Here is a 27,179-nt window from a genome sequence, read left to right as displayed (position 1 = left end):
AGGACAAGTCCTTTTATGGATCAAAAACTGGCTAATTAATAGAAAACAGAGAGTGAGTATAAATGGGCAGTTCTCCCAGTGGAGGGGTGTAAGCAGTGGGGTACCACAGGGATCAGTACTTGGTCCACTGCTTTTTAACTTGTTCATTAATGATTTGGAGTTGGGAGTAAGCAGTGAAGTGGCTAAATTTGCGGATGATACGAAGTTGTTCAGGGTGGTGAAAACCAGTGAGGATTGTGAGGCACTCCAAAGGGATCTGTCAAAGTTGGGCGAGTGGGCGTCAACATGGCAAATGGGGTTCAATGTGGCCAAGTGCAAGGTGATGCACATTGGAGCCAAAAATCCTAACTATAAATACACGTTGATGGGGTCTGAACTGGCAGAGACAGATCAAGAGAGAGATCTTGGAGTTGTAGTAGATAACTCACTGAAAATGTCGAGACAGTGTGTGACTGCAATAAAGAAGGCCAATGCTATGCTGGGGATTATTAGGAAGGGTATTGTAAACAGATCAGCCAATATCATAATGCCGCTATATAAATCAATGGTGCGACCTCATCTGGAATACTGTGTGCAATTCTGGTCACCACACCTTAAAAAGGATATTATAGCTTTGGAAAAAGTGCAGAAAAGAGCAACTCGAATGATAAAAGGGTTGGAACACTTTCCCTATGAGGAACGGTTAAGGCGCTTAGGGCTCTTTAGCTTGGAGAAACGACGACTGAGGGGTGACATGATTGAGGTTTATAAGATTATGCATGGGAAAGAGCAGGTAGAGAAAGAGGTACTTTTCTCCCTTTCTCACAATACAAGAACCCGTGGGCACTCCATGAAATTGCTGAGCGGTCGGGTTAGAACGGATAAAAGGAAGTACTTCTTCACCCAAAGAGTGATTAACACTTGGAATTCACTGCCACAGGAAGTGGTGGCAGCTACAAGCATGGACGGCTTCAAAAGGGAATTAGATAAGCATATGGAGCAGAGGTCCATCAGTGGCTATTAGCCACAAGGTATAGATAGGGACTCTGGGGCAAGTGATGCTCTGTCATCTTGGTGCTTGGGGGAACAGGGCACAGAGGCCGAGGCCTTCCTAAGAACATCAGAAGAGCCCTGCTGGATCAGATCAGTGGTCCCTCTAGTCCAGCATCCTGTCTCACAGAGTGGCCAGCCAGCTCCTCTGGAGGGCCAACAACAGGGCACAGAGGCCGAGACCTCCGTAGGAATATCAGAAGAGCCCTACTGCATCAGACCAACAGTCCTAGTCCAGCATCTTGTCTCACACTGTGGCCAACCAGTTCCTCTGGACAGCCAACAGCAGGGCAGAGAGGCTGAGACCTTCATAAGAACATCAGAGGAGCCCTGCTGGATCAGACCAGTGGTCCATCTAGCCCAGCATCCTGTCTCACACAGTGACCAACCAGTTCCTCTGGAGGCCCAACAGCAGCCTATAGAGGCCGAGTCCTTCCCCTGTTGTTGCCTCCCAGCACTGGTATTCAGAGGTTGACTGCCACTGATCATGGAGGTTCCTTTTAGACACCATGACTAGCAGCCACCGATAGAGCCTCCAATCCCCTTTTAAAGCCATCTACGCCCGTGGCCGTCACTGCATTCTCTGGCAACAAATCGCACATTCCCATCACTCATTGTATAAAGAAGTACTAAAAGTCCCATGATCCTTTGAGGGATGCCCAGGCCCTTGGATCCTTTTGGCGTTCAGAGGTACAGACGCACCTCTGACTTAAGCAACGAATCAGTGGCATCCTGTGGCCATCAGGAGGGGAGAAGGTTTTGCACTTGAGCTTCCAATCCAGAGTGTGTCCTTGGAGTTCAAACGTGACATGCTTCACCATCGAAGCATACACTGGAGAGCCAGTTTGGTGTTGACCGTCAGTTTGATGTAGTGGTTAAGCGCGCGGGCCCTAATCTGGGAGAACCAGGTTTGATTAGCCACCCGTCCACTTGCAGCTGCTGGACGATCTTGGGCAAGCCACAGTTCTGTCAGAGCTGTTCTTGAAAGAGCTCTCTCAGCCCCACCTACCCTCTATGGTGTCTGTTGTGGGGAGGGGAAGGGAAAGGAGTTTGTAAGCCTCTTTGAGGCCTCTTCCCGTATACGCCTCAAAGAGCTTTATGCTCTAGTCATCGACATCTCCTAGTGGTCCCTGGCCCAAAAGACGTCTGTTTAGCCTCAACCAGGGCCAGGGCCTTTTCTGCCCTGGCCCACACCTGGTAGAACATGCTCCCCATCGAGATCAGGGCCCTGCGGGATCTTACTCCGTTCTGCGGGGCCTGAAAGATGGAGCTCGTCCACCAGGCTTTTGGTTGAGGCAGCGGGCGTCCACCTATGGCCTCCCAGAGGTTGCTGTCTCCTACGAGTTTGGTGTAGTGGTTAAGTGCGCGGACTCTAATCTGGGAGAACCGGGTTTGATTCCTCATTCCTCCACTTGAACCTGGCTGGATGACCTTGGGCAAGCCGTAGTTCTCACAAGAGCTGCCCTTGAAAAAGAGCAGTTTCTGTCAAGAGCTCTCTGAGCCCCACTTACCTCACAGGGTGTCTGTTGTGGGCAGGGGAGGGGAAGGGGAAGGAGTCTGTAAGCCGCTCTGAGACTCCTTTGGGTAGTGAAGGGTGGGGTATAAATCCAATCTCTCCTCTTCCTCTTCTTCTTTTTCCTCTTCCTCCTCTTCTTCTTCTCCTTCTCCTTCTTCTCCTCCTCCTTCTTCCTGGCCCACCCAGCTGCCAGCAACCAGCCATACCAGGCGGTATTAATGGGCCAGAATTTGCACCAGCAGCTATAACTACTGCTTTTAAATGTTTGGAATGTAAATGTTTTGTGTTTTAAACCTTATTGTATTATTTGAGATAATGTGACCCGCCCTGAGCCCGCTCACGGGATGGGTGGGACACAAATATGAAAAATAAACCAACCAACCAACAAATAAATAAATAAAGCCGCTCTGAGACTCTTGAGTGAAGGGCGGGGCATAAATCCAATCTCCTTCTCCTTCTTGATGATGTCTTCTTCTCTGCTCGCCCTCCCAGGCCGACGAAGGCAGCTCTGAGGCCGAGAACAACCCACCCCCCGCGCCAGCCCCGGAGCCCGAGGAGCCCGCCCCAGTCCGCTCCCAGGAGGAGGCAGAAGAGACGTGGGAAGAGAAGGAGGACAAGCTGGACCCCGAGAAGGTCAAGCAGGCAGATCAGAAGTACCGCTACAAGGAAGGTGAGTCTGCCGGGGGGGCGGGGTGTGTGTGGCAGGTGTCACGCTTTGCGGCAGCCATCCTCGGGAGCCTTCTGTGATGACATCCGCTTTGAGCCATCGTGTCTGGGCCACTGAGCCGCTGTGATGGAGCTGAGGATCTGAGCAGGCTGGTTTACCCCAATGGCTGTCGTTGCAAGGTGTCGAGGGGTCCCAGACTGAACCCCTGCGGGTCCCCGGGGCCAGTTGTATGCAAGTAACCAGACGGTTGCTGAATTTAAAAAAAAAAGATTCATAAGGTTTATATCAATTTCTATCAGTATAAAAGTTTACTCTATCGCCAGCGTTCTCTATAGCCAGACGGTCGGACCGGAACCAACGGGTTGAAATTAAATCGGGCATTTGGGAAGAACTTCCTGACAGTTCGCGAGCGGTTCCTCAGCGGAACAGGCTTCCTCGGGAGGTGGTGGGCTCTCCTCCTTTGTGGAGGTTTTCAGGCAGAGGCTCGATAGCCATCGGACAGCAATGCTGATTCTGCGAACTGAGGCAGATCACGAGGAGGGAGGGCAGGGGGGGTTGCCTCAGTGCTTAGTTCTCGTGGCCCCTTCCTTACACGCCCAGGGAAATGCCGATCACCACTTTGGGGCCAGGAAGCTGTTTTCTCCAGGCTAGTTTGCCCAGAGATCCTGGAAGGGTTTTTTCACACACACCCCTTTTTTTAATCATCTTCTGGGCATGGAACGGGTCACTGGGGGATGTTTTTGACTTTCCCGCATTGTTTAGGGGTTTGGATGAAATGACCCCGGAGGTCCCTTCCAACTCTGTCCTTCGATGAACACAATACTCTGCACAGGGCTCTTTTTGTAGAAAAAGCCTAACAGGAACTCATTAGCATAATCGACCACACCCAACAGCAGAAACTCATTAGCATATTAGGCCACACCCCTGACGGCACAGCTCATTAGCTCATTAGGCCGCACCCCCATGTTACCAGAAGTGTGGTCATCCAGCCACACCCACCTTTTGCTTCTTATTCTGTTTACCTTGTTTGTTGTCAAAACCCAGGGCTTTTTTTGTAGCAGGAACCCCTTTGCATGTTAGGCCACACACCCCTAATGTAGCCAATCCCTATGAGTTCCTGCTGTTGGGTGTGGCCTATTATGCTAATGAGTACCTGCTGGGCGTGGCCAACTCGGGAACCAGCCGGAACTCCGTTCCTGTGCGTTCCTGCCCAAAAATAGCCCTGATCTCTGCAATCATGCAGCAAGAAAGCAAATAAAACTATCCTAACTAACACTTGTTAGATCTTGCGTTGGAGGGCACAGGCTTTAAATTCTAGAGTCAAAAGCCAAAGCTCAGGCGTTCTCTCCGTTGCTGGCAGTTGCAGTTCAAGCGAGTCACTCTTCTTCAGTGCCTTAGCTCAGTTATAGTTTTTGGGCCCGGCAACATCAGGTGAGGATGACATCCAATCAGGACACATTTTCAGGAGAAGCCTCTAGAGGCTCACCTCATCGCCTCAGGTTCTCCCCCTCCCATCACACAGACTGTAGGTTCTCATGGGAAGCTAATCACCCAACTTCCATCTCTGGCCTTGAAGATAAGAGCTCAGTTGGCCCAGAGGCTCATTAGTAACTCCTGGAGGATGGACCGGGCCCATTACTGGAGCACCGAATCATGTTCAGGGTGCTGGTCTTGACCTTTAAGGCCCTTAGCGGTGAGGGGACCCACATCCTGTCAGGACCAGTGTCTCCTCTAAGCTGAGTTAGTGTGAGCTGGCTCACAGTTTTTTTTAGCCTCCAGCTCACACATTTTTGTCACAGCCAATGCTCCTTCTAAGCTGTGGAGTCTTGTGAGCAAAAATTCTACTTTGTGAGCCACTGGCATTAAAGTTGTGAGCAAGCGATTTGGCTACTGCATCAATTACTTTGCTCTGGAGCCAGTCTTCCTGAGCTGAGACAAAAATGTGGGAGCTGGAAGCTAAAAGACTGTGAGCTGGCTCACACTCACTCAACTTAGAGGGAACGCTGGTCACAGCTCAGGAAGGATGGATCCAGAGCAAACTAATTTATGCGGTAGCCAAATCGCTGGCTCACAACTTTAACGCCAGTAGCTCCCAAGTAGAATTCTTGCTCACAAGACTTCACAGCTTAGAGGGACCATTGGTGGCCACTACAGGCCTAAAGAGGTGATTTTTGCCCGTGCGTCTTATTTAAGAGCCCTACATTAATGTAATTGGCTCGAAGTAGTTGCGTAAGGGGGTAAGTGTTGTGGAGCCAGGAGAACTGTGATAGCTCTTACATAGCAAGGACAGCTACCGTGACAAGTTCACGAGGCATGCCGGGTGCCAAATCGAGCCGATATCTAGCAGTGTACGTCCAATGTGGAAGGCAGGGTTGGAGGGAGAAGTCAAATCCAGGAGATTTAAGAACCTAAGAATATACAAGAAGCCAATGTAGGATCAGGCCAATGGCCCATCCAGCCCAACACTCTGTCACACAGTGGCCAAAAATACCAGGTACCCTCAGGAGGTCCAGCAGTGGGACCAGGACACTAGAAGCCCTTCCACTGTTGCCCATGCCCAAACACCAAGATGACAGAGCATCACTTGCCCCAGACCGAGAATTCCTATCTATACCTTGTAGCTAATAGCCACTGATGGACCTCTGCTCCATATGCTTATCATAAGAACATAGGAGAAGCCAATGTTGGATCAGGCCAAAGGCCCATCCAGTCCAACACTCTGTCACACAGTGGCCCAAAACACCAGGCGCCATCAGGAGGTCCAGCAGTGGGGCCAGGGCACTAGAATGATGCCATCAAAGTGAGGGTCATCCAGGTACTCTGGAGGAGACTATGCTTATGAGCAGGCACGTGCTGTTTGCCTGTCCGGTTAGCGAAGCTGCCCCCTCCACCCCAGTCTCGGGCCTTCCTAGCTGTCTCCTCTTAACGTGCACTGCGACAATAAGGGCCGTACCTTCATTTGGGTGTTCTCCATCTTCCTCCCTTTCACAGAGCAATGGAAGCCCCTGAATCCAGAAGAGAAGAAGAGTTACGACCGGGAGTTCCTGCTGGGCTTCCAGTTCATCTTTGCCAGCATGCAGAAACCCGAGGGCTTGCCCCATATCAGCGACGTGGTGCTAGAGAAGGTCAGTGTTCCATGGCCGGGAGCTGCGCTTGTTAAGAACCTCTCTCGTCTCCCCTCCCCTGGAATGTCAGGACCCCCAGTGTTCCCTCTAAACTGAGCTAGTGTGAGCCAGCTCACTGTTTTTTAGCCTCCGGGTCTCACTTTTTTTTTTAACCCCCGAAGGGGTATTTTTATTGTTTTTCAATAGACTACAAAACTACAAAGGAAAAAAAGGGGGGAAGGGACTACATCTATGGATAAAGGAAAGATACCCACACTAACTAAAAACCCAAGCGTGAGAGATCATAACCCAGTTAAACTAAATGTTAGTATTACATTTGTTCATAAGGCAGTATGCTTGCAGAGTTCTTGCTTTGCACTGCTTCTATGTTAGTAAATTAGTTATCTTGAGAAGACCTTCTGAGCGTCTTCATTTCTTCAAAGAGCAAATTTCAGAGTCCTTCTGCCCTTTGGCTTTCTGTCTCTAAAGTCATACACAGTTTTCGTCGCACCCATAGCCGCTTCAGCTGCAGAGTCCTCGTCCGATCCAGAGGTTGCTGAGTCACTTGACTTGGTTTCTTCCTCCTTAGAGTCTTCCCCCGTTCCCAGCTGGCGTCTCAAGAATTCCTTGGCTTTAAAAATGGAATCAATCTTCTCTCTGTTATCGTTGATTTTAAAGATGACACGGGTCACACATTTTTGTCTCAGCTCAGGAAAGATGGCTCCAGAGCGAACGAATCGATGAGGCAGCCAAATCTCTCATTCCCGGCTTTAATGCCAGTGGCTCACAAAGTAGGATTTTTGCTCACCAGGCTCCACAGCTTAGAGGGAGCCTTGGTCAGGACCTAAGGATGAATTGTAGACACGATCTGCGAGTGTTCTGTGTGTATACGTACAGGTACACGAGCCACGTTCACACATTGCAGCAAATGATTAACCAACGTGCACGTACATGCACACAGAACAGAGTTTGGGTCCAATGGCACCTTTAAGACCAACAAAGTTCAAGTCTGGGTAGAAGCGTTTGTGTGCCTGCACACTTCTTCAGATACAGTGAAGTGCATTCAGATTCATTCAGTGTATTTGAAGAAGTGCGCATGCACACAAAAGCTTATACCCAGAATTAAAATTTGTTGGTCTTAAAGTTGCCCCTGGCTGGACCTGAAGACATCTGAAGAAGTGTGCATGCATACAAAAGCTTATTCCGAGAATTAAACTTCGTTGGCCTTAAAAGTACCACTGGACTCCAACTTTGTCCTGTAGCTTGAGACCAACACGGCTACCCACTTGAATCTGTGTACATGCACATACTTCTTAATAAGAAAGAACCTTATTAATTAAGGATTCTTATTAATAAGAAAGAACACGAGTGAAACCTGGATTGATGTGGGGTTTCGATCACCCTTTCAGCTGTATGCGTTTTGAAGGTAACGTGTGAATTCATCAGTACGTGTATAAAGAACAGTCAGACGTACATTGTACGTGGGTTGTATGTGCTTTCGCTGTAAGATGTGGATAGGCCTAGCATAAATCCCAAAGGGAGAAGAAGGGAGCTGGCCGTCTGTTTAGGGTCTTCGCTGCAGAGGTCACGCTCCGTCTAGCCCTGCCCTTCAGAAAGTAGGCAAGCGGTAGCCCCGGGAAGTGACGCCTGGCACTGTGGAATACCCTCTGCGAAGGCTCTTGCCTCGCGCCTCCCTTGTCTTTTGTGGGTCAGGTCAGGAAGATCTTAATAATTACAAGGTTTTAAATGCTTGAGGTTAGATCCGGCACGAGATTTCAGTTGGGGGAGGGGTTGCTGATTCCCCCCCCCTTCCCTTCAGACCTCTGACACGCCCCTCATGCCGTTCCCGGGAAAGAGAGTGCCTCAAGTCGGCACCGGAATGTAGTAAAGTTTCTTGCAGTGTCAACTTGCTACTGATCTTGGTGTAGTGGTCAAGTGCGCGGACTCTAATCTGGGAGAACCGGGTTTGATTCCCCACTGCTCCACTTGGAGCTGCTGATGTGACCTTGGGTCAGTCACAAGCTCTGGCACAGCTGTCCTTGAAAAAGGGCAGTTTCTGTCAAGAGCTCCCTCAGCCCCACCCACCTCACAGGGTGTCTGTTGTGGGGAGGGGAAGGGAAAGGAGTTTTTGTAAGCCGCTCTGAGACTCCGAGTGAAGGGCGGGGTATAAATCCAATCTCTTCTTCTTCTTCTTCTTCCTTTTGAGGAGTTACTGCAAGATGAACAGGTTCCCCTGACGAAGCCCATTGGCGAAATGGATAGGGGGGGGTTGGGGGGGGGGTTGGAAATTTTAACTATGCAGTGAAATATATTTAAATATGAGAAAAGGAAAAGAACACTCTGTGATGAAGAGAGAGTGTTCCCGCCCTGACCTGGATAGCCCAGGTAAGCCCGATCGCGTCAGATCTCGGCGGCTAAGCAGGGCCGACCCTGGCAAACACTTGGATGGGAGACCTCCAAGGAATACCAGAGGCGGGAAGGCAGGCTTTTTATTCAGCCACCTCTCTAAATATCCTCCAGACCCCCAGTAGGGGTCAGTTACCAGAGGTTGCCATGACTTCCAGGTGTGCACACACACACACACGTGCCCATATTTTAAAAAGAGAGAGAGAGAGAATGTGTTTCCCGGATTGTCACAGTGCAAAACTTGATCCACAAGGTAGCAGTGCTTATATTACAGGTAGAATCTTAAGTTAACAAGGTTAACCGTCGAACGCAGCTTTTATGAAAAGCCAGACAGTAGCCATCTACTAGGAAGTTAAAAATATATCCGCTTGAGCGAAGTGACATCACGAAGAAACACCAGCATCTGGCGAGGGAAAAGAGGATGTAGGGCTGAACTGGGCGAATGGGTCACAGGCAAAGTAAAGTCTGGGGGACTGTTTTGAAGCCAGTTTGGTGTCGTGGTTAAATGCGCGGACTCTAATCTGGGAGAACCGGGTTTGATTCCCCACTCCTCCACTTGCAGCTGCCGGATGACCTTGGGCAAGCCGTAGTTCTGATAAGAGCTGTCCTTGGAAAAGAGCAGTTTCTGTCAAGAGCTCTCAGCCCCACCTACCTCACAAGATGTCTGTTGTGGGGAGGGGAAGGGAAAGGAGTTTGTAAGCCTCTCTGAGACTCCTTTGGGTAGTGAAGGGCGGGGCATAAATCCAATCTCTTCTCTTCTTGAAGAACTGGGACTGCACAGCCCCAGTTCATAGGACCAAGAAAATCTTAAATACTTACGAGGATTAACCATATGTTTGAACCAGGTGGTCAGCCGTGTTGGTCTGAAGCAGTAGAACAGATTTAGAGTCCAGCGGCATCTCTAAGACCAACCAAGGTTTATTCAAGGTATGAACTTCCGTGTGCAAAGTGTGCCTTGCACGCGAGAGCTCGTACCTTGAATAAAACTTAGTTGGTCTTAAAGGTGCCGCCGGAATCTAGATTTGTTCATATGTTTGAATGTACGTCTGCTGGGCAGTGATATTCCACAAAAGCAGGTCTCTTTCTGTAGCAGGAACTCCTCTGCATATTAGGCCACACACCCCTGATGTAGCCAATCCTCCAAGAGCTTACAGTAGCCCCTGTAAGAAGAGCTCTGCAAGCTCTTGGAGGATTGGCTACATTAGGGGTGTGTGGCCTAATATGCAAAGGAGCTCCCGCTACAAAAAGAGCCCTGCACGAAAGCCAAAACCTGTGTCATACCAGACATCTGTGCATGTCTGAGGATTGCCCACAGCAGTGTATAAAAACTGAATGCGTAGACACCAGCTCCAGACTTCTGGCGACTTGGCTACCTGGAGTCGCCTTTTATTGCAATAAAAGTTCTGTCCGCTTATTGAAGCTCACTGGTTGTGTCCTTTGTTGGGCGGCGGCACACTGGGTAACGAGCCCATTTGGATAACAAGCTGAAAAGAAAGGAAGAGAGGTCTGGGAGCTGTTTGAGAAAGGGGGAGTCGAGAGAGTCCCGTTCCCCTGACGGGATGTTCTGTCAGTGCAGTTGACCGCCGCGTCCAGCCCTCAGTCTCTTTGACCCGGCAGCAGCGCGCCCTCTAAGCTGCGGGGTCTTGTGAGAAAAAATTCCATTTTGTGAGCGACCAGCATTAAAGTTGTGAGGGAGCCATCTGGCCACCGCATCAGTTAGTTTGCTCTGGAGCCCATCCTTCCTGAGCTGAGACAAAAAGGTGTGAGCCGGAGGCTAAAAAATTGCAAGCTAGTTCACACTGACTCAGCTTAGAGATGTAAAATTTCCAGAAATTTTGAAGCTCCCAGTTTTTTTCGGGGGGAAACGGAAATTTTCGGAAAAATTGAAAAAAATGCTACATTAGCACTTTTGTCTTTTCTAGATTGAAAGTCATTCTGTTACTTTAGGAACATAAGATATGACTATGGACATTTTTACTTGGCATGAAATTATCACAACTAGCATATTAAAAATATAGTGTATCCAAACAGTTATTACAAACAGAATACCCGCCCACATGCAAAAACAAAACTGAAACCTTTTTCTTTTCTCGTGACCATAGCACCTCCTAAAGGAAGAAATGCATCTTGTTCTTGCATTGGAGAGTTCAGTTTGTAACCTAGGACTTGCTTGTCCTCAGTGCACAGAAATTAGATCAATCTGATACCATATATATATATTTTAGAAATGATTTGGAAAATATTTGAACATCTTGTCTTAAAATATTTTATTCATCATGTTAAAATAAAACGTTCCATAATCAATTTTTTTTCTTTTCTCAATTTTTCCAATTTTTCGGAGAAAAAAGCAAAAAAGGCTTCAGGAAAAAAACAGAAAAAAACCGTTTTTTCCCCGAATTTTTCCGGTTTTTTTCCGGGCCTTCACATCTCTAACTCAGCTTAGAGGGAACACTGCCTGGCGGTACTTTTTAACCTGCTTCATTGTTGTCGTGATAGATTTTTACAGATTTATTGTATTTTTACAATCGCCGCTAGTTGGCTCGAAAGCTCTTAAGCCGGGTCCAAGCGAAATGTTTAAGTAGCAATACGAAGTGTCGCTTTTTGCAAGAGACACGGGCCAAGAGGCAAATTGCCCCTCCGAGAAGGGGCTGCCCTGTTCTGGTCTCTCAAACCCCCACGTGTTTTCTCTGTATATCCTCTTGGTCCCCCTGAGAGCCAGTTTGGTGTAGTGGTTAAGTGTGTGAACTCTAATCTGGGAGAACCGGGTTTGAGTCCCCACTCCTCCACTTGCACCTGCTGATGTGACCTTGGGTCTGTCACAAGCTCTGGCACAGCTGTCCTTGAAAAAGAGCAGTTTGTGTCAGAGTTCTCTCAGCCCCGCCTACCTCACAGGGTGTCTGTTGTGGGGAGGGGAAGGGAAAGGAGTTTGTAAACCGCTCTGAGACTCCAAGTGAAGGGCGGGGTATAAATCCAATCTCTTCTCTTCTTCTTCCTCTTCTTCCCTTCCCCGTGGTACATTAGGCAAACAAAATGCCCCTGCGGCCCCTGGACACCGTGCGCCTCAGCAACATGAACTGCGGGCCTGACTTCACGCCTTCCTTCGCCAATCTGGGCCGGCCAGCCCCACCCAACCGTGGTCCGGTACGTACCGCACAGCCTGCTGACGGGGAGCGGGAGGGATTTTCCCGCCCAGTTTAGCCTGCGTGATGAACTCCTAGTTAGTGCCATCGTGTCTGGGCCACTGATGTTCTGTGATGGAACTGAGGATCTGAGCAGGCCGGGTCAGCTTCTTGCAGGCTTCCCTAATGGTCGGATCGGGGCGTTCCGGGAGGAGGCAGGCGGCTAGCCCCAGGGCTTTTGAGCCTCGTGCTGGGGTCCAGTGCTTGCAATGTGGCCAAACGGACATGTCAACAATCACTTCTCTCCTTCCCCACTGGGCCGTGCAGCCGCCGGGTCCAGGGCAACGCCGTTCCCAGCAAAACCTGCGCGTGAAGGAGCCGCGGAAGATCATCGCCACGTCCCTGAACGAAGATGTCAAGCTGAACAAGGCCGAGAAGGCTTGGAAGCCCAGCAGCAAGAGGGCGACGGAGGCAGAGGACCCCGAAAATATCAAAACGCAGGTAGGAAGGTGTCATGACTCAAGTGGGGTGTCACCTGACGCTGCTACCACTCTGGATTTAGGTTCCCTTGAGAAGGCCCAGAGTACCCTCCCAAGACCTTCAGACCTCCCCTTTGGCCAAATAATCGGCGTGAGGACCAGGCAGAGTACAAGAAGGAAAATGGTTTATTTTATAGGAGGTCAAAAAACAAGGTGCAGAAATATAACAGTAAGTGGGTGAAAAGAAATCAAATGCCCTAACGCGTCTATATGTACACTGTCCCTAGCTCACTATCTCAAGTGACCTTACACTACTCACCCTGCCCTCAGGATGAGGGGTCTCTCCTTTGCAGCAGCCTTCCTTCCGGCTCTGCCCTCTGGAATAAAGAACAGCTCTTCCTGCTGCTCCAGATCTTTTATGCCAACCCCTCCTCTTTTTTCATATTAGTCCATTTTGGCTCCAAAACCTCCCAGGGGCTTCTGGGAGTTGTAGGCCTCACCTACTGCTAGCCAGGGTCTCTGGGCCTAGTAGGCCTCTGACGGCACAGCCCAGATCATGACAGAAGGGGTCTCCAGGAGACGGCGTCAGCCGTCATCCCCAGCTAGGTGGTGGGTCCAGGGGGTGTTACCGGGGAACTGGCTTCGGCCAACATGGCTACAGTTTGGTGCAGTGGTTAAGGGCGCAGGCTCTAATCTGGGAGAACTGGGTTTGATTCCCCTCTCCGCTTGCACCTGCTGGATGACCTTGGGCGAGCCACAGTTCTGTCAGAGCTACAGTAAACGCCTCCAGCCAAACGAAGCCTTGGCCCAAGGTGATATTAAAAGCTGAAGGGTCACGGGCGATGGGGGTTGGGGAATCTTTGAAAACGCTTCGCGTTTGGTGTTTTGCTTCTGACGGAGCGTTGTTCACAAATGTTATTGTGGCAGAAGACGTTTGCCGGGGTTACTTTTTCCCCACCATAGAGAACAATGAAGGAGATAGGGGCAACCTGTTTGGGGGCCCGTAGAATTGGACCCCTGGTCCAATGTTCTTCAAACGTGGTTGGTATCTTGGGGAGAGGCTCCAGCAGCTACCCTGTGAGTTTGGAGCCTCTCCCTCAAACCCCCTCCCCTCCAGCCCCCAGAATATACCCTATGTGTTCGCCATTGACTTCAATGACCCATAAGATATAATGGGGCCGAATTGCCACCGAAATTCGGCGGCAAGCCGATTCAGATCAGAGAATCTGAATTGGCCTGCAGCAGCCTGAAAGGGGTCCGAATGGCTTCGAACCGAATGCACATCCCTAGGGACGGTTTGGGCCCGTCAGAGGCCCTCTGGCTGATGGGCTCCATGTCTCTCTTTCCCCTCCCCAGGAGCTGTTTCGCCGCGTGCGCAGCATCCTGAACAAGCTGACGCCGCAGATGTTCCAGCAGCTGATGAAGCAGGTCACCGAGCTGTCCATCGATACGGAGGAGCGCCTCAAGGGCGTCATCGACCTCATCTTCGAGAAGGCCATCTCTGAGCCAAACTTCTCCGTTGCCTATGCCAACATGTGCCGTTGCCTTATGGGGGTGAGTGTGCGCCATTGTGAGCCCCCGATCTCCTCCTTCTCGCCATCTTTAGGGACTACCTAGGACCTTGGGAAGAGGTTACAGAAGCATCACTAGCTTTGAGGCCGTAGGTCAGTTGCCAAATGCTGCTACTGCAGAGTCTGATTTTATCCCTCCCAGGGGGGAAGAATTGCTGAAACAAATGCTTGGGAGATGAAGAGGCTCCTCGTCTGTTCCAAAGGGACCCATTAACCTTTAAACCACAGGGCTGTGTTGAGAGGACTGTTCTATAACCATCTCGGCAGGTTGGAAAATAGTAAAAAGCCGAGCTGCACCTTTAAATCTAACTGTATTGTAGAACAAGCTTTCGAGAAACATAGCTCTCTTCGTCAGATGCAGTCAGAGGCATCAGACGAAGAGAGTTGTGTTTCTCGAAAGCTTGTGCTGTTTGTTAGTCTTAAAGGTCCTACTGGGCTTTTTACTATTTTCCAGCCACAGATTAGCACGGCTAACTCCTCTGTATCAACAGGTTGGCTGACCGAAGAGGCCCTGGAAGTTTGTTTATTCCATGCGTCAAGGGAAAACCAGAGATCGCTCATTATCTTTTAAAAATTCTTTATTTAAGACTAATCCCCCTTTGAAAGAATCAAATATTTTTTAAAAATCACAGTGATGCAAAAAGACTTGCATGCGTCAATGAACTCAGGAGCAGAAAAACAAACTGTATCTCTTATCATGTCTGGTTTAAATTTTAAGAGATAAAATACAGTTTCTGAGATAGTCTCTGAGGTGCTTTCAAAAACGGATAGAGGTATGATGCAGCCTTGTTTTGGAATACGGTGTGCAGTTCTGGTCGCCGTATCTCAGAAGGGTCATCGCAGAGCTGGAAAAATTACCGAAGAGGGCAGCTAAGATAATTACGGGGTCGGAGCATCTTTCCTATGAGGAAAGGCCAAAGAGTCTGGGACTTTTCAGTTTAGAAAAGAGATGACTAAGAGGGGACGTGATAGAGGTTTATGAAATTATGCATGGGGTGGAGATAGTTGACCAAGGGAAATTCTTCTCCCTCTCCTCAAATACTAGAACTTGAGGACATCCAGTGAAGCGGATGGGCAGTAGGTTCAGGATGGACAAAAGTAAATACGAGTTTACACAGAGAGTGATTAAAAGGTGGAATTCACTGCCAGAGGATGTCGTGAGGGCCACAGGAATAAACAGCTTGAAAAGGGGATGAAATAGACTCATGGAGGATAAGTCTATCAGTGGCTACTAATCCTCTGAATCCCAGAGCCAGGAGGCAACATCGGGAAAACCTCGGCCTGTATGCCCTGTTGTTGGCCCTCCAGAAGAACTAGTTTGGGTGGCCAACCACCTCCGAGCGTCTCTTGCCTTGAAAATTCCACAGGGTCACCAAAAGTCAGCCGTGACTTGGTGGCAAGAAAGAAATTTATTATCAATGATGTGAGTAGTAATAGTGGACTGTAGGAACACATATAAAGAACATGATTAAAACAGTGATTTGCAGCAGCGAGTAGTAAGCCAGAAGAAGACTCTGAATCAGAATTAGGGGCCAAATGTGAAGGGAGCACTCACTGGAGAAGACCCTGACGCTTGGAAAGATTGAAGGTCAAAGAAGACGGGGACGGCAAAGGATGAGGTGGTTAGACAGTGTCATAGATGCAACGAACATGAAGTTGAGCAAACTTCAGAGGACGGCGGAAGACAGGAAGGCCTGGCGGGATCTGGTCCATGGGGTCGCGAAGAGTCGGACTCGACTGTGCGACTGAACAACAACAACAAAAAGCCCCAAAAGCCCTGAAAGTCAAATGGAAATATGAAAAGAAGAAAGATAAAGGGAAGAAACTGATTTAGTAGAATTGTATAAGCCTAACAGTCTTATTGTTTGTATTTACTCGATTCAATTTTATATTTACCAGTCTGTAATAGAAGCAGTAGAAACTAGCTATATTCCAAAAACTATTTGTTTATAGAGAGAGCTTTAGCTAAATATGCATTTAATCATTATATATGATCCTTGTATAGCTTATCTTAGGGTAGTGTTAGTGATGTAGTGTTTTTGTAGTGTTGTAGTCAGAAAATAATAATAATAAAAAAACGCACACAGTGATTTGCCAAAAAAAGATGAACAAGTAACAGCAATAACAGCTGGGAGTTCCATAGACATAATTCAGATCTACATCTGTGTCTCTGGGGCTTCGGGAGGGTTATTTAAACCCCTGCGGATCATTGCTCTGGAACCCTTAGCCTTCCCTCTCACTCGAGAACAGTTTGTAATTTTAGCTTTGTTGTCAATCTGTTAGCTATTGTATTTTGGAGACTGTAGGGATGTTGAGCTTGGGGGCTTGTCTTTCTCTTTTTATATAGAACTTAAAAGCCTATAAGCCACATAGGCACAATTAGATCAGTGAAGATTTCTGTGATAACATCATACAGAATTTGAGTTACCAGCAGAATGTTTCAGAGAGTAGCCGGGTTGGTCTGAAGCGGAAGAGCTCGATTTCGAATATGGTCGTACCTTAGAGACGAACAAGATTTTCAGGGCATGAGCTCGCAAGAGCCAAAGTCCCGTTTGTCAGTGGAATGTTTAGGGTACATAAAAGCGCCGCTACTGAAATCAGGACAGAACTGTATTTCAGAGTTCTTTTATGCAGGTGTGGGTTTAAATCTGGGAGCGCAACTTGCGTATGAGTATCTGGACTTTTTTCCCTCCTTGGGGAGAGAGGTGGTTGGAGTTTGTTTGTCTGCACGCACACATGATTAGGAAGAACTTCCTAATAGGCAGAGTGGTTCCCCAGTGGGACAGGCTTCCCTGGGAGGTGGTGGGCTCTCCTCCTTTGGAGGTTTTCAGACAGAGGCTAGATGGCCATAGGACAGCCATGCTGATTCTGTCAACTTAGGCAGATCATGAGCAGGAGGGCAGGAAGGGCTGCCTCAGTTTCCGTGGCCCTTTCTTACACGCCCAGGGAAATGCTGATCGCCACTTTGGGGTCAGGAAGCCATTTTTCTCTAGGCAAGTTTGGCCAGAGATCCTGGAGGTTTTTTGTCATCTTCTGGGCATGGAACAATGGGGGTGTTGGGGTGTTTTTGTGTGAATTTCCTGCCTTGTGCAGGGGGTTGGACTAGATGGACTAGATGACCCTGGAGGTCCCTTCCAACTCTATGATTCTATGATTTTGAGTAAACGACAGAGAAGAATAGGGCTCATGCCCCTTGTTCGGTCATTCCTTTGCTCAGTTTTAAGCCACCCTCCCCTTCCTTTGCGTGGTCAAATAAAGCCTTCTGAGAAAGGAATTGTGGGACCACAGGCACTGTTCCACCCCGGTGTACCCTGGCCCTAGCCATTCCTTCTTGCAATACAGGATTTCTACGCCTTTTGGCAGGAGGGCAGCCCTTTTGGCTCCTAGGTTGAAGCACAGATGAGTATTGCTCCGTTGGGAAGACATTATCGGCAAGCCAAGCATTGGGAGCGGCCGGTCAGTGGGGATGCTCCCTCTCTCATGGCGACTCGTCTCTCTCCACAGCTGAAAGTCCCCACAACCGACAAACCGACCGTGATGGTCAACTTCCGCAAGGTACTTCTGAACCGGTGCCAGAAAGAGTTTGAGAAGGACAAGGACGACGACGAGATTTTCGAGAAGAAGCAGAAGGAGATGGACGACACAGCTGGGGTGAGTGGCGTTTGATTCCCGGGAAGGTGGGATCCTTTAGGGCTTAGGTTCCTTAGCCAAGGAACTGAGTTTGGGAAGACTGGGAAGATCCAGGTGTGTTGCACTTCTTCTCTTAGCTTTTCATCCCGCGGATGGGCCTTTATTTCTGATAAAGGCACATTCCCCCTTGTGACTGTGAAGTGAACCTTGGCTGTAGGTCAAGGGTAAAGGTCTCTCCTTAAACCTCTGTCTGATAGAAACAGCAGTCAAGATGGGTAAACATGGAACACTTTCTTTTAATTTAAAGATTTTTATTGGTTTTAGACAAAAGGTTAACAGTAAAATCGAGAACAGTGTAAAATTATGCTGAAATACACACATCTTAACATATGAAAAATTTGCATATTTTCAAGTAATTATGTTCAGAACTGCTTCTTTTTAGAGCTTTGGACAACTTAACATTGTAACAAACCTCAGAACTTGTTGTTGTCCGGTATCTAAGATATATAAAATAATAATAATAATGATAAAAGTATAATATTAAAACATATATACAGTGAAGTAGCTAAACAAGGAAAATACATAATAATAATAACGGTGCAACATACATTTGAAAAACATACTACAGGAATTAAGGATAATGTTACCATATTTGTGTACAGAAGATATGTATTCATGAGCCTTCGGTTCAATAGGGAAAAAAAAACCTTGTTAAATCCACTTATAGAACTCTTATGATTTCCGTGAACCAGATGAACCCAGGTGTGGATGCTCAGTAGTGAAATCTTGACCCTGGTTGTCTGTTGTTGTTTTTTTGCGAGAAATAGACTTATGCACATTAGAGGTTAGCCAACTTGGGGCCGAGAGGAAACGCAGGGTATAAATATTTTAACAAATAATCTCGTATTGTCGTAGACACTTCAGTCTTCAGACGCAGGATTTCCCTGGGCTTGAAAAGAAATCTCAGAAGGGTAGTCCGTTGCCAGAGGTGCCATGGTGCTGTGTTAGTCAATGTCCCAGTCCAGCGTCTGGGAGACCTGGGTTCAAATTCCTGCTCAGCTGTGAAGCTCACTGGGTGACCGTGGGCCCTTTCATAGTCTTCACAGTTTGACCCACTTTGCAGGGTGATTTGTGAGGATGAAATGGGGAAAGGAACAAACTAAGTTAGGACGTCGATCCTCAGCGCAGCGTGGTCTCCTGACTAAGGTTGCCAGTTCGGATCATTGCGCCAGCGGTGGAGGGGGAGAGAGTTCCTGGGAGTGGGGAGGAGCATTGTGAGATGCCCGCGCAAACAGGAAGTGATGTAGGCACGTCAGGAATATCAGGAGTGGCGCTCTGGTTCTTCGGCACAACATTATGGTAGAATTCTCTTCATAGAGTTTCGCCCAAAAACCAGTGTCCCCCCGACGTCCCCACGTCACTTCCGATTTACACAGGCATGTCGCAATGGTTTCTGGCTTCCTGCCAGTAAGAGGGGGTGATGGGGGCAGGAGAGGAGCACCTGAAATCAGGGGACCCCCGCCCACACCAGGGGGTCTGGCAACTGTAGTCCTGACTGGCAATCGCTCTCCAAGGCCTTAGCTGCGGTCTTGACCTCCCAGGTTCCCACTGGAGTAGGAGCGCCCTTGCCCCAGCAGGCCTTGCCTTCCTGTTGCTTCTCAGCTGGGTGGCGGGGGAAAAGGGGGAAATGGGAGATGGCGATGCCACCATCCCAACACACTGACATTACTCTATGGTGGTTAGACCATAGAGTTTTGCTCAAATGCTAGAATGATGCGCTGACATCATTTCCTGTTGCATGGGAAGTAACATCATTATTTTGCTGGTGAGGGCCTTCTCACCAGTTGCCAGAGGTCTGGTGTTGTTGGTGGGGTTTTTTTTTTGGGGGGGGAGATGCAGCCAACTCAACCACTGCACCCGTGTGGCCCCCTCCTTAATAATCACGGGATGTGGGGTTAGTTCAAAATATATATTTTTAAAATTGATTCTGACGGCTGATTTTGCTGTTCCATCTGCAGCCAGAAGAGAGAGCTCGCCTGAAGGAGGAGCTGGACGACGCCCGGGACAAGGCCCGGCGGCGTTCTCTGGGCAACATCAAGTTCATCGGGGAGCTCTTCAAGCTGAAGATGCTGACGGAGGCCATCATGCACGACTGCGTGGTGAAGCTGCTCAAGAACCACGACGAGGAGTCGCTCGAGTGCTTGTGCCGGCTCCTCACCACCATTGGCAAGGACCTGGACTTCGAAAAGGCCAAGGTGCTTCAGCGCCGGCCGAGTTGGGAGAGGGAAAGGTCTCCCCCCTGGGGCTCAAGCAGGCAGCCCATCTCCTCACAGAGAAGCCAGAAATAGGCCGCTGTTTGGGGGGGGGGGGTTTGCGCTCAGTGCAGCTGCGTGTCCCAGCACGCACTGCTCTCTTGTGGCTCATAATCGGCTTGAGGACAGCCAACAGGGCCCACTGGGGGCTGGCTTCTCGTCTCCTCAGTGGCTCCATCTCCCAGCATGCATTGCTCTCGTGTTCAACAATTGGCTTGAAGAGCAGCCAATCAGGGCCTGTTTGGCCTGGTTTCTCGTCTCCCTGCACTGAGAGTCCGTCCTTCTAGGCCTTTCCTCAGTACTGCCGGTAGAGTTGGGATCATCTGCATCCGCTGGTCCCCCTTTTCTCAGCTTTCTTCCCCATCCCCTGTGCCAGCTAGGGATGTTAAAATATGTAGCGCTGCTGCTTATGGGACCGGCTTCTCTTCCGGTTTGTGTGAGAGCGCCAGCTTGGTATGATGGCTGAAAGTGATCAGGCTGGGATCTGGGAAACCCGGGTTTGGATCTTTGTTCTGCCGTGGAAATTTGCTAGGTGGCTGTACGCCAGTCACACACTCCTCAGCCTGACCTACCTCGCAGGGTTGTCGTGAGGATAAAATAGAGGAGGAGAGAACAGTATAATCCACGTTTGGGTCCTCACGGGGGAGAAGGGTGAGATTTAAGTGAAATGAATAATCAGCAGTGCTGCACCATCCGCTCTTAGCTGGGCATGCAGACGGCGGCAGAAGCCCAGTGGTCAACCCAAGGGGTTTTCGGCACGTGTTATTTTGTCAGTCGTTTTTTAAATTTTCTGCAGTGCTTTGCTCCCTCTAGTGGTTGCTTTGATATTTCATTGCCGTATCTCCGGTTTATTTCCGAGCATTTTCGAAACGGCTCGGAAACAAACCGGAGATACAGCGATGAAATATCGAAGCAACCACTAGAGCAGTGGCTCTCAACCTTCCTGATGCCGCGACCCTTTAATACAGTTCCTCATGTTGTGGTGACCCCCCAACCATAAAATTATTTTTGTTGTTATCATAAGACCATCAAAAATTTGTGTTTTCCGATGGTCTTAGGCGACCCCTGTGAAAGGGTCGTTCGACCCCCAAAGGGGTCGCGACCCACAGGTTGAGAACCACTGCACTAGAGGGAGCAAAACGTGTGCGGAAAGGGGGGGGGGACCTCCAGGGCTATTTTTGGGCAGGAACGCACAGGAACGGAGTTCCGGCTGGCTCCCAAGTTGGCCACACCCAGCAGGAACTCATTAGCATAACAGGCCACACCCAGCAGTAGAAACTCATTAGGATTGGCTACATTAGGGGTGTGTGGCCTAACATGCAAAGGAGTTCCTGCAACAAAAAAAGCCCTGGGTTTTGACAACAAGGTAAACAGAATAAGAAGCAAAAGGTGGGTGTGGCTGGAGGACCACACTTCTGGTAACATATGGGAGTGCGGCCTAATATGCTAATGAGCGGTGCAATCAGAGGTGTGGCCTAATATGCTAATGAGTTTCTGCTGCTGGGTGTGGGCTATTATACTAATGAGTTCCTGCTGGACTTTTTCCTTAAAAAAGAGCCCTGGAACCCCGATACTGTACGGGCGCACAAGGGAAAGAAGATGTGCAGAAAAACCCTTAGAGGAGCTCCTCCCTTAGTTACGGGGCAGCTTCCTGTTCCCCGATTGTAGGGGCGCCTGGAACTTGTGAAGCACAAGGAGGACTTCTTTCCCCAGCCCTGCTCCTTACCTTGCAGATGGTGGGGTAGGTGCAGCCGCCCTCCGGGTAGCCTCCCTCCAGCTTAAGGAGTCCTCCTCCAATTTCAGTGGCCTCTTCTCCCGTGGAAAATCCACTTAACCTGGGCGGAAGTCTCCTTAGGATGCAGGATGGCATTGGACTTTTGTTCAGTGGAATAGGAGGCTAGCAGTCCAATTCACGCCTCCTGCTTCAGCCTGGAGGGGTCATAGCCAAGCTGTTTGGGGGGAGCGTTGGGAACCCCAAAGCTTGGCCAGCCCTGCCCTTGAGCTTTTTAAACAAAGAGAGATCACGGGATGAGGCGAAACAATCAAACTACACACAACCCTGTCGTGATTAATACATTTAGTGGAATAAGTATTTCCTAAGTAGTGTTGACATCCTTTTCATAATGACGTAGAAAAAGGAAAGCCCTTGTGCCACGTGTCTTTGAAAGACTTCCCAAGGTTTTAAATGTTCAGGTCCTGTTCCATAATCAGTCCCATGTCCATATTTCACTTGCACATTGCATTCCCTGCAGCTCCACCAAGGCAGTTCCCGCGTAGTCTCCGTTCTGTAGCCAAATTCTCAGTTCATTTGTTATCTCTGGGTTCAATGAAGCAGCTCAAAGCAATCTCCCTCTCAGCGTTCTGAACCTAGAGTGTAAAGTAGCTTTACAGAACCCAGGGATAACAAAGGAATTGAGAATTCGGTTACACAGTGGGAGAAGAAGAAGAGATTGGATTTATACCCTGCCCTTCACTACCCAAAGGAGTCTCAGAGCGGCTGACAAACTCCTTTCCCTTCCCCTCCCCACAACAGACACCCTGTGAGGTAGGCGGGGCTGAGAGAGCTCTGGCAGAATCTGCTCTTTTTCAAGGACAGCTCTTATCAGAACTACGGCTTGCCCAAGGTCATCCAGCCAGGTGCAAGTGGAGAAGCGGGGAATCAAACCCGGTTCTCCCAGATTAGAGTCCGTGCACTTAACCACTACACCAAACTGGAGCAGAAGCCACGGCTGTTCCCATTGGTGGAGACAACGGGAATGCAGTGCACAAGTGAAATACGGACATGAATTGATTACAGAACAGAACTTAAAAACTTAAGACTTTAGGAAGTCTTTCAAGACACCCGGCACTGGAACTTTGCCTTTTCTATGTAATTATAAAAAGGGTGTTAACACTTGTTACGAAATACTTTTAAGACTGTTTGCACTAAATGTATGAATCCTATCACGGTTGTGTGTAGCCGGGCAGCTCCTGCTCTTGAGGTTGGCCGAAACGGGCGCCGGCAGCCGCTTGCCCCCTTTCTCGGATCCCACCGCTTCCATCGGGTTACGTTTCACGGAAATCCTCCGGGAGACGTGCCCCGCTTGCCTCTGGTCTGCCGCTCTCAGGAAGCCACCTTCTCCCGGGAGGTGCCGCGTCCCTGGCAGCGCCTCTCACTCGGCTCCTTTCCACTCCGTCCCCAGCCCCGAATGGATCAGTACTTCAACCAGATGGATAAGATCATCAAGGAGAAGAAGACGTCCTCGCGTATCCGCTTCATGCTGCAGGATGTGATCGACCTCAGACGGGTAAGGCGCAGGCCGGTAGCTTCCCAAGTGGCCCTCCCGGGCTAGGGGAGGGAGGCCCCCTCCACCCCACCCACCCACCCTCCGACTCATCCTTCCTGGGGTAAGCCGGCCTGACTTCCGGGCAAGGTTGCAAGGGCCTGCCTTTCCCTCCTGGGCCGACCCGAATGGGATCACTGGCAGCCCAGGTGAACCCCCTCTCACGTCTTCCTCCGGCCCCTGATACACCGTGCGGGCTTGCCGTGCTGGGCTTGGACCACGGACGCCTGTGCTCGATGCAGCCGGGCTGCCACGGTCTGACCCTTCCTGTCCCAGAGGCCGCTCTCTATGCTCGATCCCAGCTGGGGAGGGAGGGCCGGTTGTCGGCCTGGATGCGCACACCCCGACCCTGCTTCGGAGAACACCTTTGCCTTGGGTCTTGCACGTGACTTGTAATCAGAAAGGGGGTCTTGCCTTGGGGAGTGCTGTAAGGGTTCAGGCAGGCGGGAGGGGGAAGGGCCGTGGCCGAGTGGTAGAGCACCCGCTTGGCATGCCGAAGGTCCCCCGGTTCAGTCCCCCAGCATCTTCGATGAAAGGGGCCGGGCAGTAGATGATGTGCAAGACCTGAGACCCTAGAGAGCCTTCTGTCAATTTGAGTAGACGATGCTGAACTCGATGGACCCCTAGTCTGGTTCAATCTAAGGCCGCTTCCTCTGTTTAGGGGGAGGTGCCGCTGGGGCGTGCAACAGAAGAAGCCTCAGCAGCACAGTGTAGTGGGTTTTGGACCAAGTAGCCCCATGGCTCAGCCTCCTTCCGTGCCTTGGTAGCTCACAAGCCTGCTTCACCCCACACCAGTGCTCTCCTCTAAGCTGTGGAGTCTTCTGAGCCAAAATGCTACGTTCTGAGCTACTGTCATTACAGCTGTGAGCGAGCAGTTTGGCTACTGCATCAATTAGTTTGCTCTGGAGCCCACCCTTCCTGAGCTAAGACAAAAATGTGTGAACCGGAGGCTAAAAAACCGTGAGCTGGCTCACACTAACTCAGCTTAGAGGGAACACTGCCCCACACTGTCCTGTTGAATCCTAGAATCACACAGAGTTGGAAGCAGTGTTCCCTCTAAGCTGAGTTAGTGTGAGCCAGCTCACAGTTTTTTAGCCTCCGGCTCACACATTTTTGTCTTAGCTCAGGAAGGGTGGCCCCAGAGGAAACTAATTTTGCAGCAGCCAAATCGCCCGCTCACAACTTTAATGCCAGTAGCTCACAAAGTAGAATTTTTGCTCACAAGGCCCCACAGCTTAGAGGGAACATTGGTTGGAAGAGGCCATCTAGTCCAACTCCCTGCTCAGTGCAGGATCAGCCCGGAGTATCCCTGACGAGTGTCCAGCCGCTGCTTCAAGACTGCAAAAGAGGGGGAGCTCACCACCTCCCGAGGCAGCCGATTCCACCATTCCACAACTCTGACTGTAAAAACGTTTTGCCCGATATCCAACTGGTACCCTTCCCGCCCTTAATTTAAACCCATTCTTACGGGTCCTCTCCTCTGCTGCCACCAGGAACAGCTCCCTGCCCCCCTCTGAGTGACAGCCTGTCATGACCCCAGAGGGGTCTTTGGGTTCCGCCGCAACCACCCTGGACTTTCGGGTCCCTCGGGAGTCCCATGGTATCTCCCAAGCCCTTGCTGTCCGAGCACTATGGACGTGAATGACCCAGGCAAACACCCAAAATACATTAAACGGAACAGGTTTTATTGTGGGAATGATTGGGGCAAGGTGCTGGAACTGGGTAACAGGGGGAAGGAAAACCAAAAGAAAATAAACTTAACTCAGATGCCTCACTGTGGGTCGACTACCAGGCCCTAGCCTGCCTAACTCTCTCCGAAGTTTCCCCTTCTCCCAGCCCGGCCTGTCCCTCAGCGAGTCTTTTTCCACCATCAACCTTCAGCCAGCAACTCCTTAAACTGTCTTTTCCCCCAGACTTTGTTCCCAACAGATTCTAACGGTCTCCCTTAGAATCTTTCCTGACTCTCCCAATGCCTTCTGGGAGTTGTAGGCCTAGCCGCCTCCTACTGCCACCCAGGCCTCTTAGGCTGGCTAGGCCGTACTGGCACAGGCCAGATCATGACACAGCCCTTCAATGACTCCAAGAGAGCCATCCTGTTCCCCCTCCGCCTCCTCCAGACGGAACATTCCCAAGTCCCTCAGTGAAACCCTTTCGCTTAATCGTTCCAAGCACTGTGCCCGGATTCCGGTACTGTCCGCAGTTTGGCATTGCACCCAAACATTATTATTTTATTTTATTAATTCGGTTTTTGTACCCCGCCCTCCCCGCAAGCAGGCTCGGGGCGGCTTACGTAGCCGGTACAAAAATAACCAATAAAACCACCTAAGATCATTTAAAACAATTAAACTGTAATCATAAAATCATAAGGTGCTAGTAATAATTCTTTAGTTGCTTGACGTGGCGTGCTAAAATGCGTGCAATCAGACAAGTTTCCCAGCCCAGTGGTCTTCCGGAGTCACGCGGTGGTATAGGCCAGATGTTGAGGCTGAGGGCCCGGGCTCGCTGGTGGCAGTGGTGAGGGTGCGGCTCCTTAGTTGAAAAGCCTGGCGGAAGAGCTCCTTCTTGCAGGCCCCGCGGAACTGTAGAAGATCCCGCGGGCCCCCGATCTCTTCCGGGAGCTCGTTCCACTGGTAAGGAGCCACCACCGAAAAAGCCCTGGCCCTGGTAGTAGCGAGCCCGGCATCCTTCGGGCCCAGGAGAGAGGAGACACGCACCATCAGAGATGGCATCTGATTGGCCGGCATGCGACTGGGTAGGAGGGCTCTGGACGGAGTCGGCACTGGGGAAGCCCCGGAGGCGGTTCGTTCCAGGCGGCGGCGACAGCGGGGTGGTCTCTCTCTATCCCTCTTGCAGGCGGGCTCTACGGCTGTCCTGACATTTCCCCCGCTTTCCCCTCTGCCCCTTGCAGAATAGCTGGGTGCCCAGAAGAGGAGACCAGGGCCCCAAGACCATCGACCAGATCCACAAGGAAGCTGAGATGGAGGAACACCGGGAGCACATCAAAGTGCAGCAGCTGATGTCCAAGCAGGACAAGAGGCGGGGGCCGCCAGGCCCGTCCTCCGCAGGTGAGCAGGGCCCAACCGGGGAGAGAGAGAGACCTTTCCCACGCCCACCCTTCACTTGTGCCGCTGGCGGCCTTCTGTGCCGTCCCCGATTCCCTGCTTCCTGCCCAGTGGTTTAATGGTTGCTTTTAATGTATGTGCTTTAGCACTGGTTTTGTTCTATTATAGTCTATTTTTTATTTCTTTTGAAGAACGCCCCCCCCTCCCCAAAGCAAAAAAAACCCCAACCCTTACAATCTAGCAACTAATTTAAAAGGGGAGGGGGAGTATAAAGCGGCAACAAAATGGAAAGGGAGGCAGCGTGGCATAGCCTGATTTTTGTCAGATCTTGGAAGCTAAGCAGAGTCGTTACTTGGATGGGAGACCACCAAGGAAGACTCTGCAAAGGAAGGCAATGGCCAAACACCTCTGCTTCTCACTGGCCTAGAAAGGCCCTTGCTAGGGGAAGCTAAGCATGGTTGGTACGTGGAAGGGAGACCACCAAGGAGGGCTCTGCAGAGGAAGGCCGTGGCCAACCACCTCTGCTTCTCACTTGCCCTGAAAGCCCCTTGCTGGGGGAAGCCAAGGAGGGTTGGTACTCGGAAGGGAGACCACCAAGGAGGGCTCTGCAGAGGAAGGCCATGGCCAACCTTCTCTGCCTCTCACCCTGAAAGCCCCTTGCTGGGGGAAGCCAAGGAGGGTTGGGACTCAGAAGGGAGACCACCAAGGAGGGCTCTGCAGAGGAAGGCCATGGCCAACCACCTCTGCTTCTCACGTGCCTTGAAGCCCCTTGCTGGGGGAAGCCAAGCAGGGTTGGTACTTTGATGGAAGACCACCAAGGAGGGCTCTGCAGAGGAAGGCCATGGCCAACCACCTCTGCTTCTCACGTGCCTTGAAGCCCCTTGCTGGGGGAAGCCAAGCAGGGTTGGTACTTGGAAGGGAGACCACCAAGGAAGACGCTGCAAAGGAAGGCCATGGCCAA

At 50.3% G+C, this 27,179-nt stretch overlaps 1 protein-coding gene across 6 annotated transcripts in view; it reads left to right on the top strand.

Moving 5' to 3' along the window:
• EIF4G1 (eukaryotic translation initiation factor 4 gamma, 1) overlaps positions 1-27,179 on the top strand; it is a 134,814-nt gene that overhangs the window by 85,793 nt on the left and 21,842 nt on the right. For all 6 annotated transcript variants that reach the window (XM_015427022.1, XM_015427045.1, XM_015427037.1 and 3 more), the window contains 9 exons: positions 3,038-3,215; positions 6,204-6,337; positions 11,744-11,863; positions 12,169-12,342; positions 13,677-13,874; positions 17,396-17,542; positions 19,540-19,776; positions 23,016-23,120; positions 26,065-26,221. In XM_015427022.1, coding sequence (XP_015282508.1) covers positions 3,038-3,215; positions 6,204-6,337; positions 11,744-11,863; positions 12,169-12,342; positions 13,677-13,874; positions 17,396-17,542; positions 19,540-19,776; positions 23,016-23,120; positions 26,065-26,221 — 1,450 coding nt within the window. The remainder of the gene's footprint in view (positions 1-3,037; positions 3,216-6,203; positions 6,338-11,743; positions 11,864-12,168; positions 12,343-13,676; positions 13,875-17,395; positions 17,543-19,539; positions 19,777-23,015; positions 23,121-26,064; positions 26,222-27,179) is intronic.

Source organism: Gekko japonicus, unplaced genomic scaffold, assembly GCF_001447785.1.
Source record: "Gekko japonicus isolate JY-2015 unplaced genomic scaffold, Gekko_japonicus_V1.1 scaffold238, whole genome shotgun sequence".
Taxonomy (NCBI): domain Eukaryota; kingdom Metazoa; phylum Chordata; class Lepidosauria; order Squamata; family Gekkonidae; genus Gekko; species Gekko japonicus.
The sequence above is the reverse complement of the archived record's forward strand: the minus strand, read 5'-3'. Positions and strand labels throughout refer to the sequence as shown.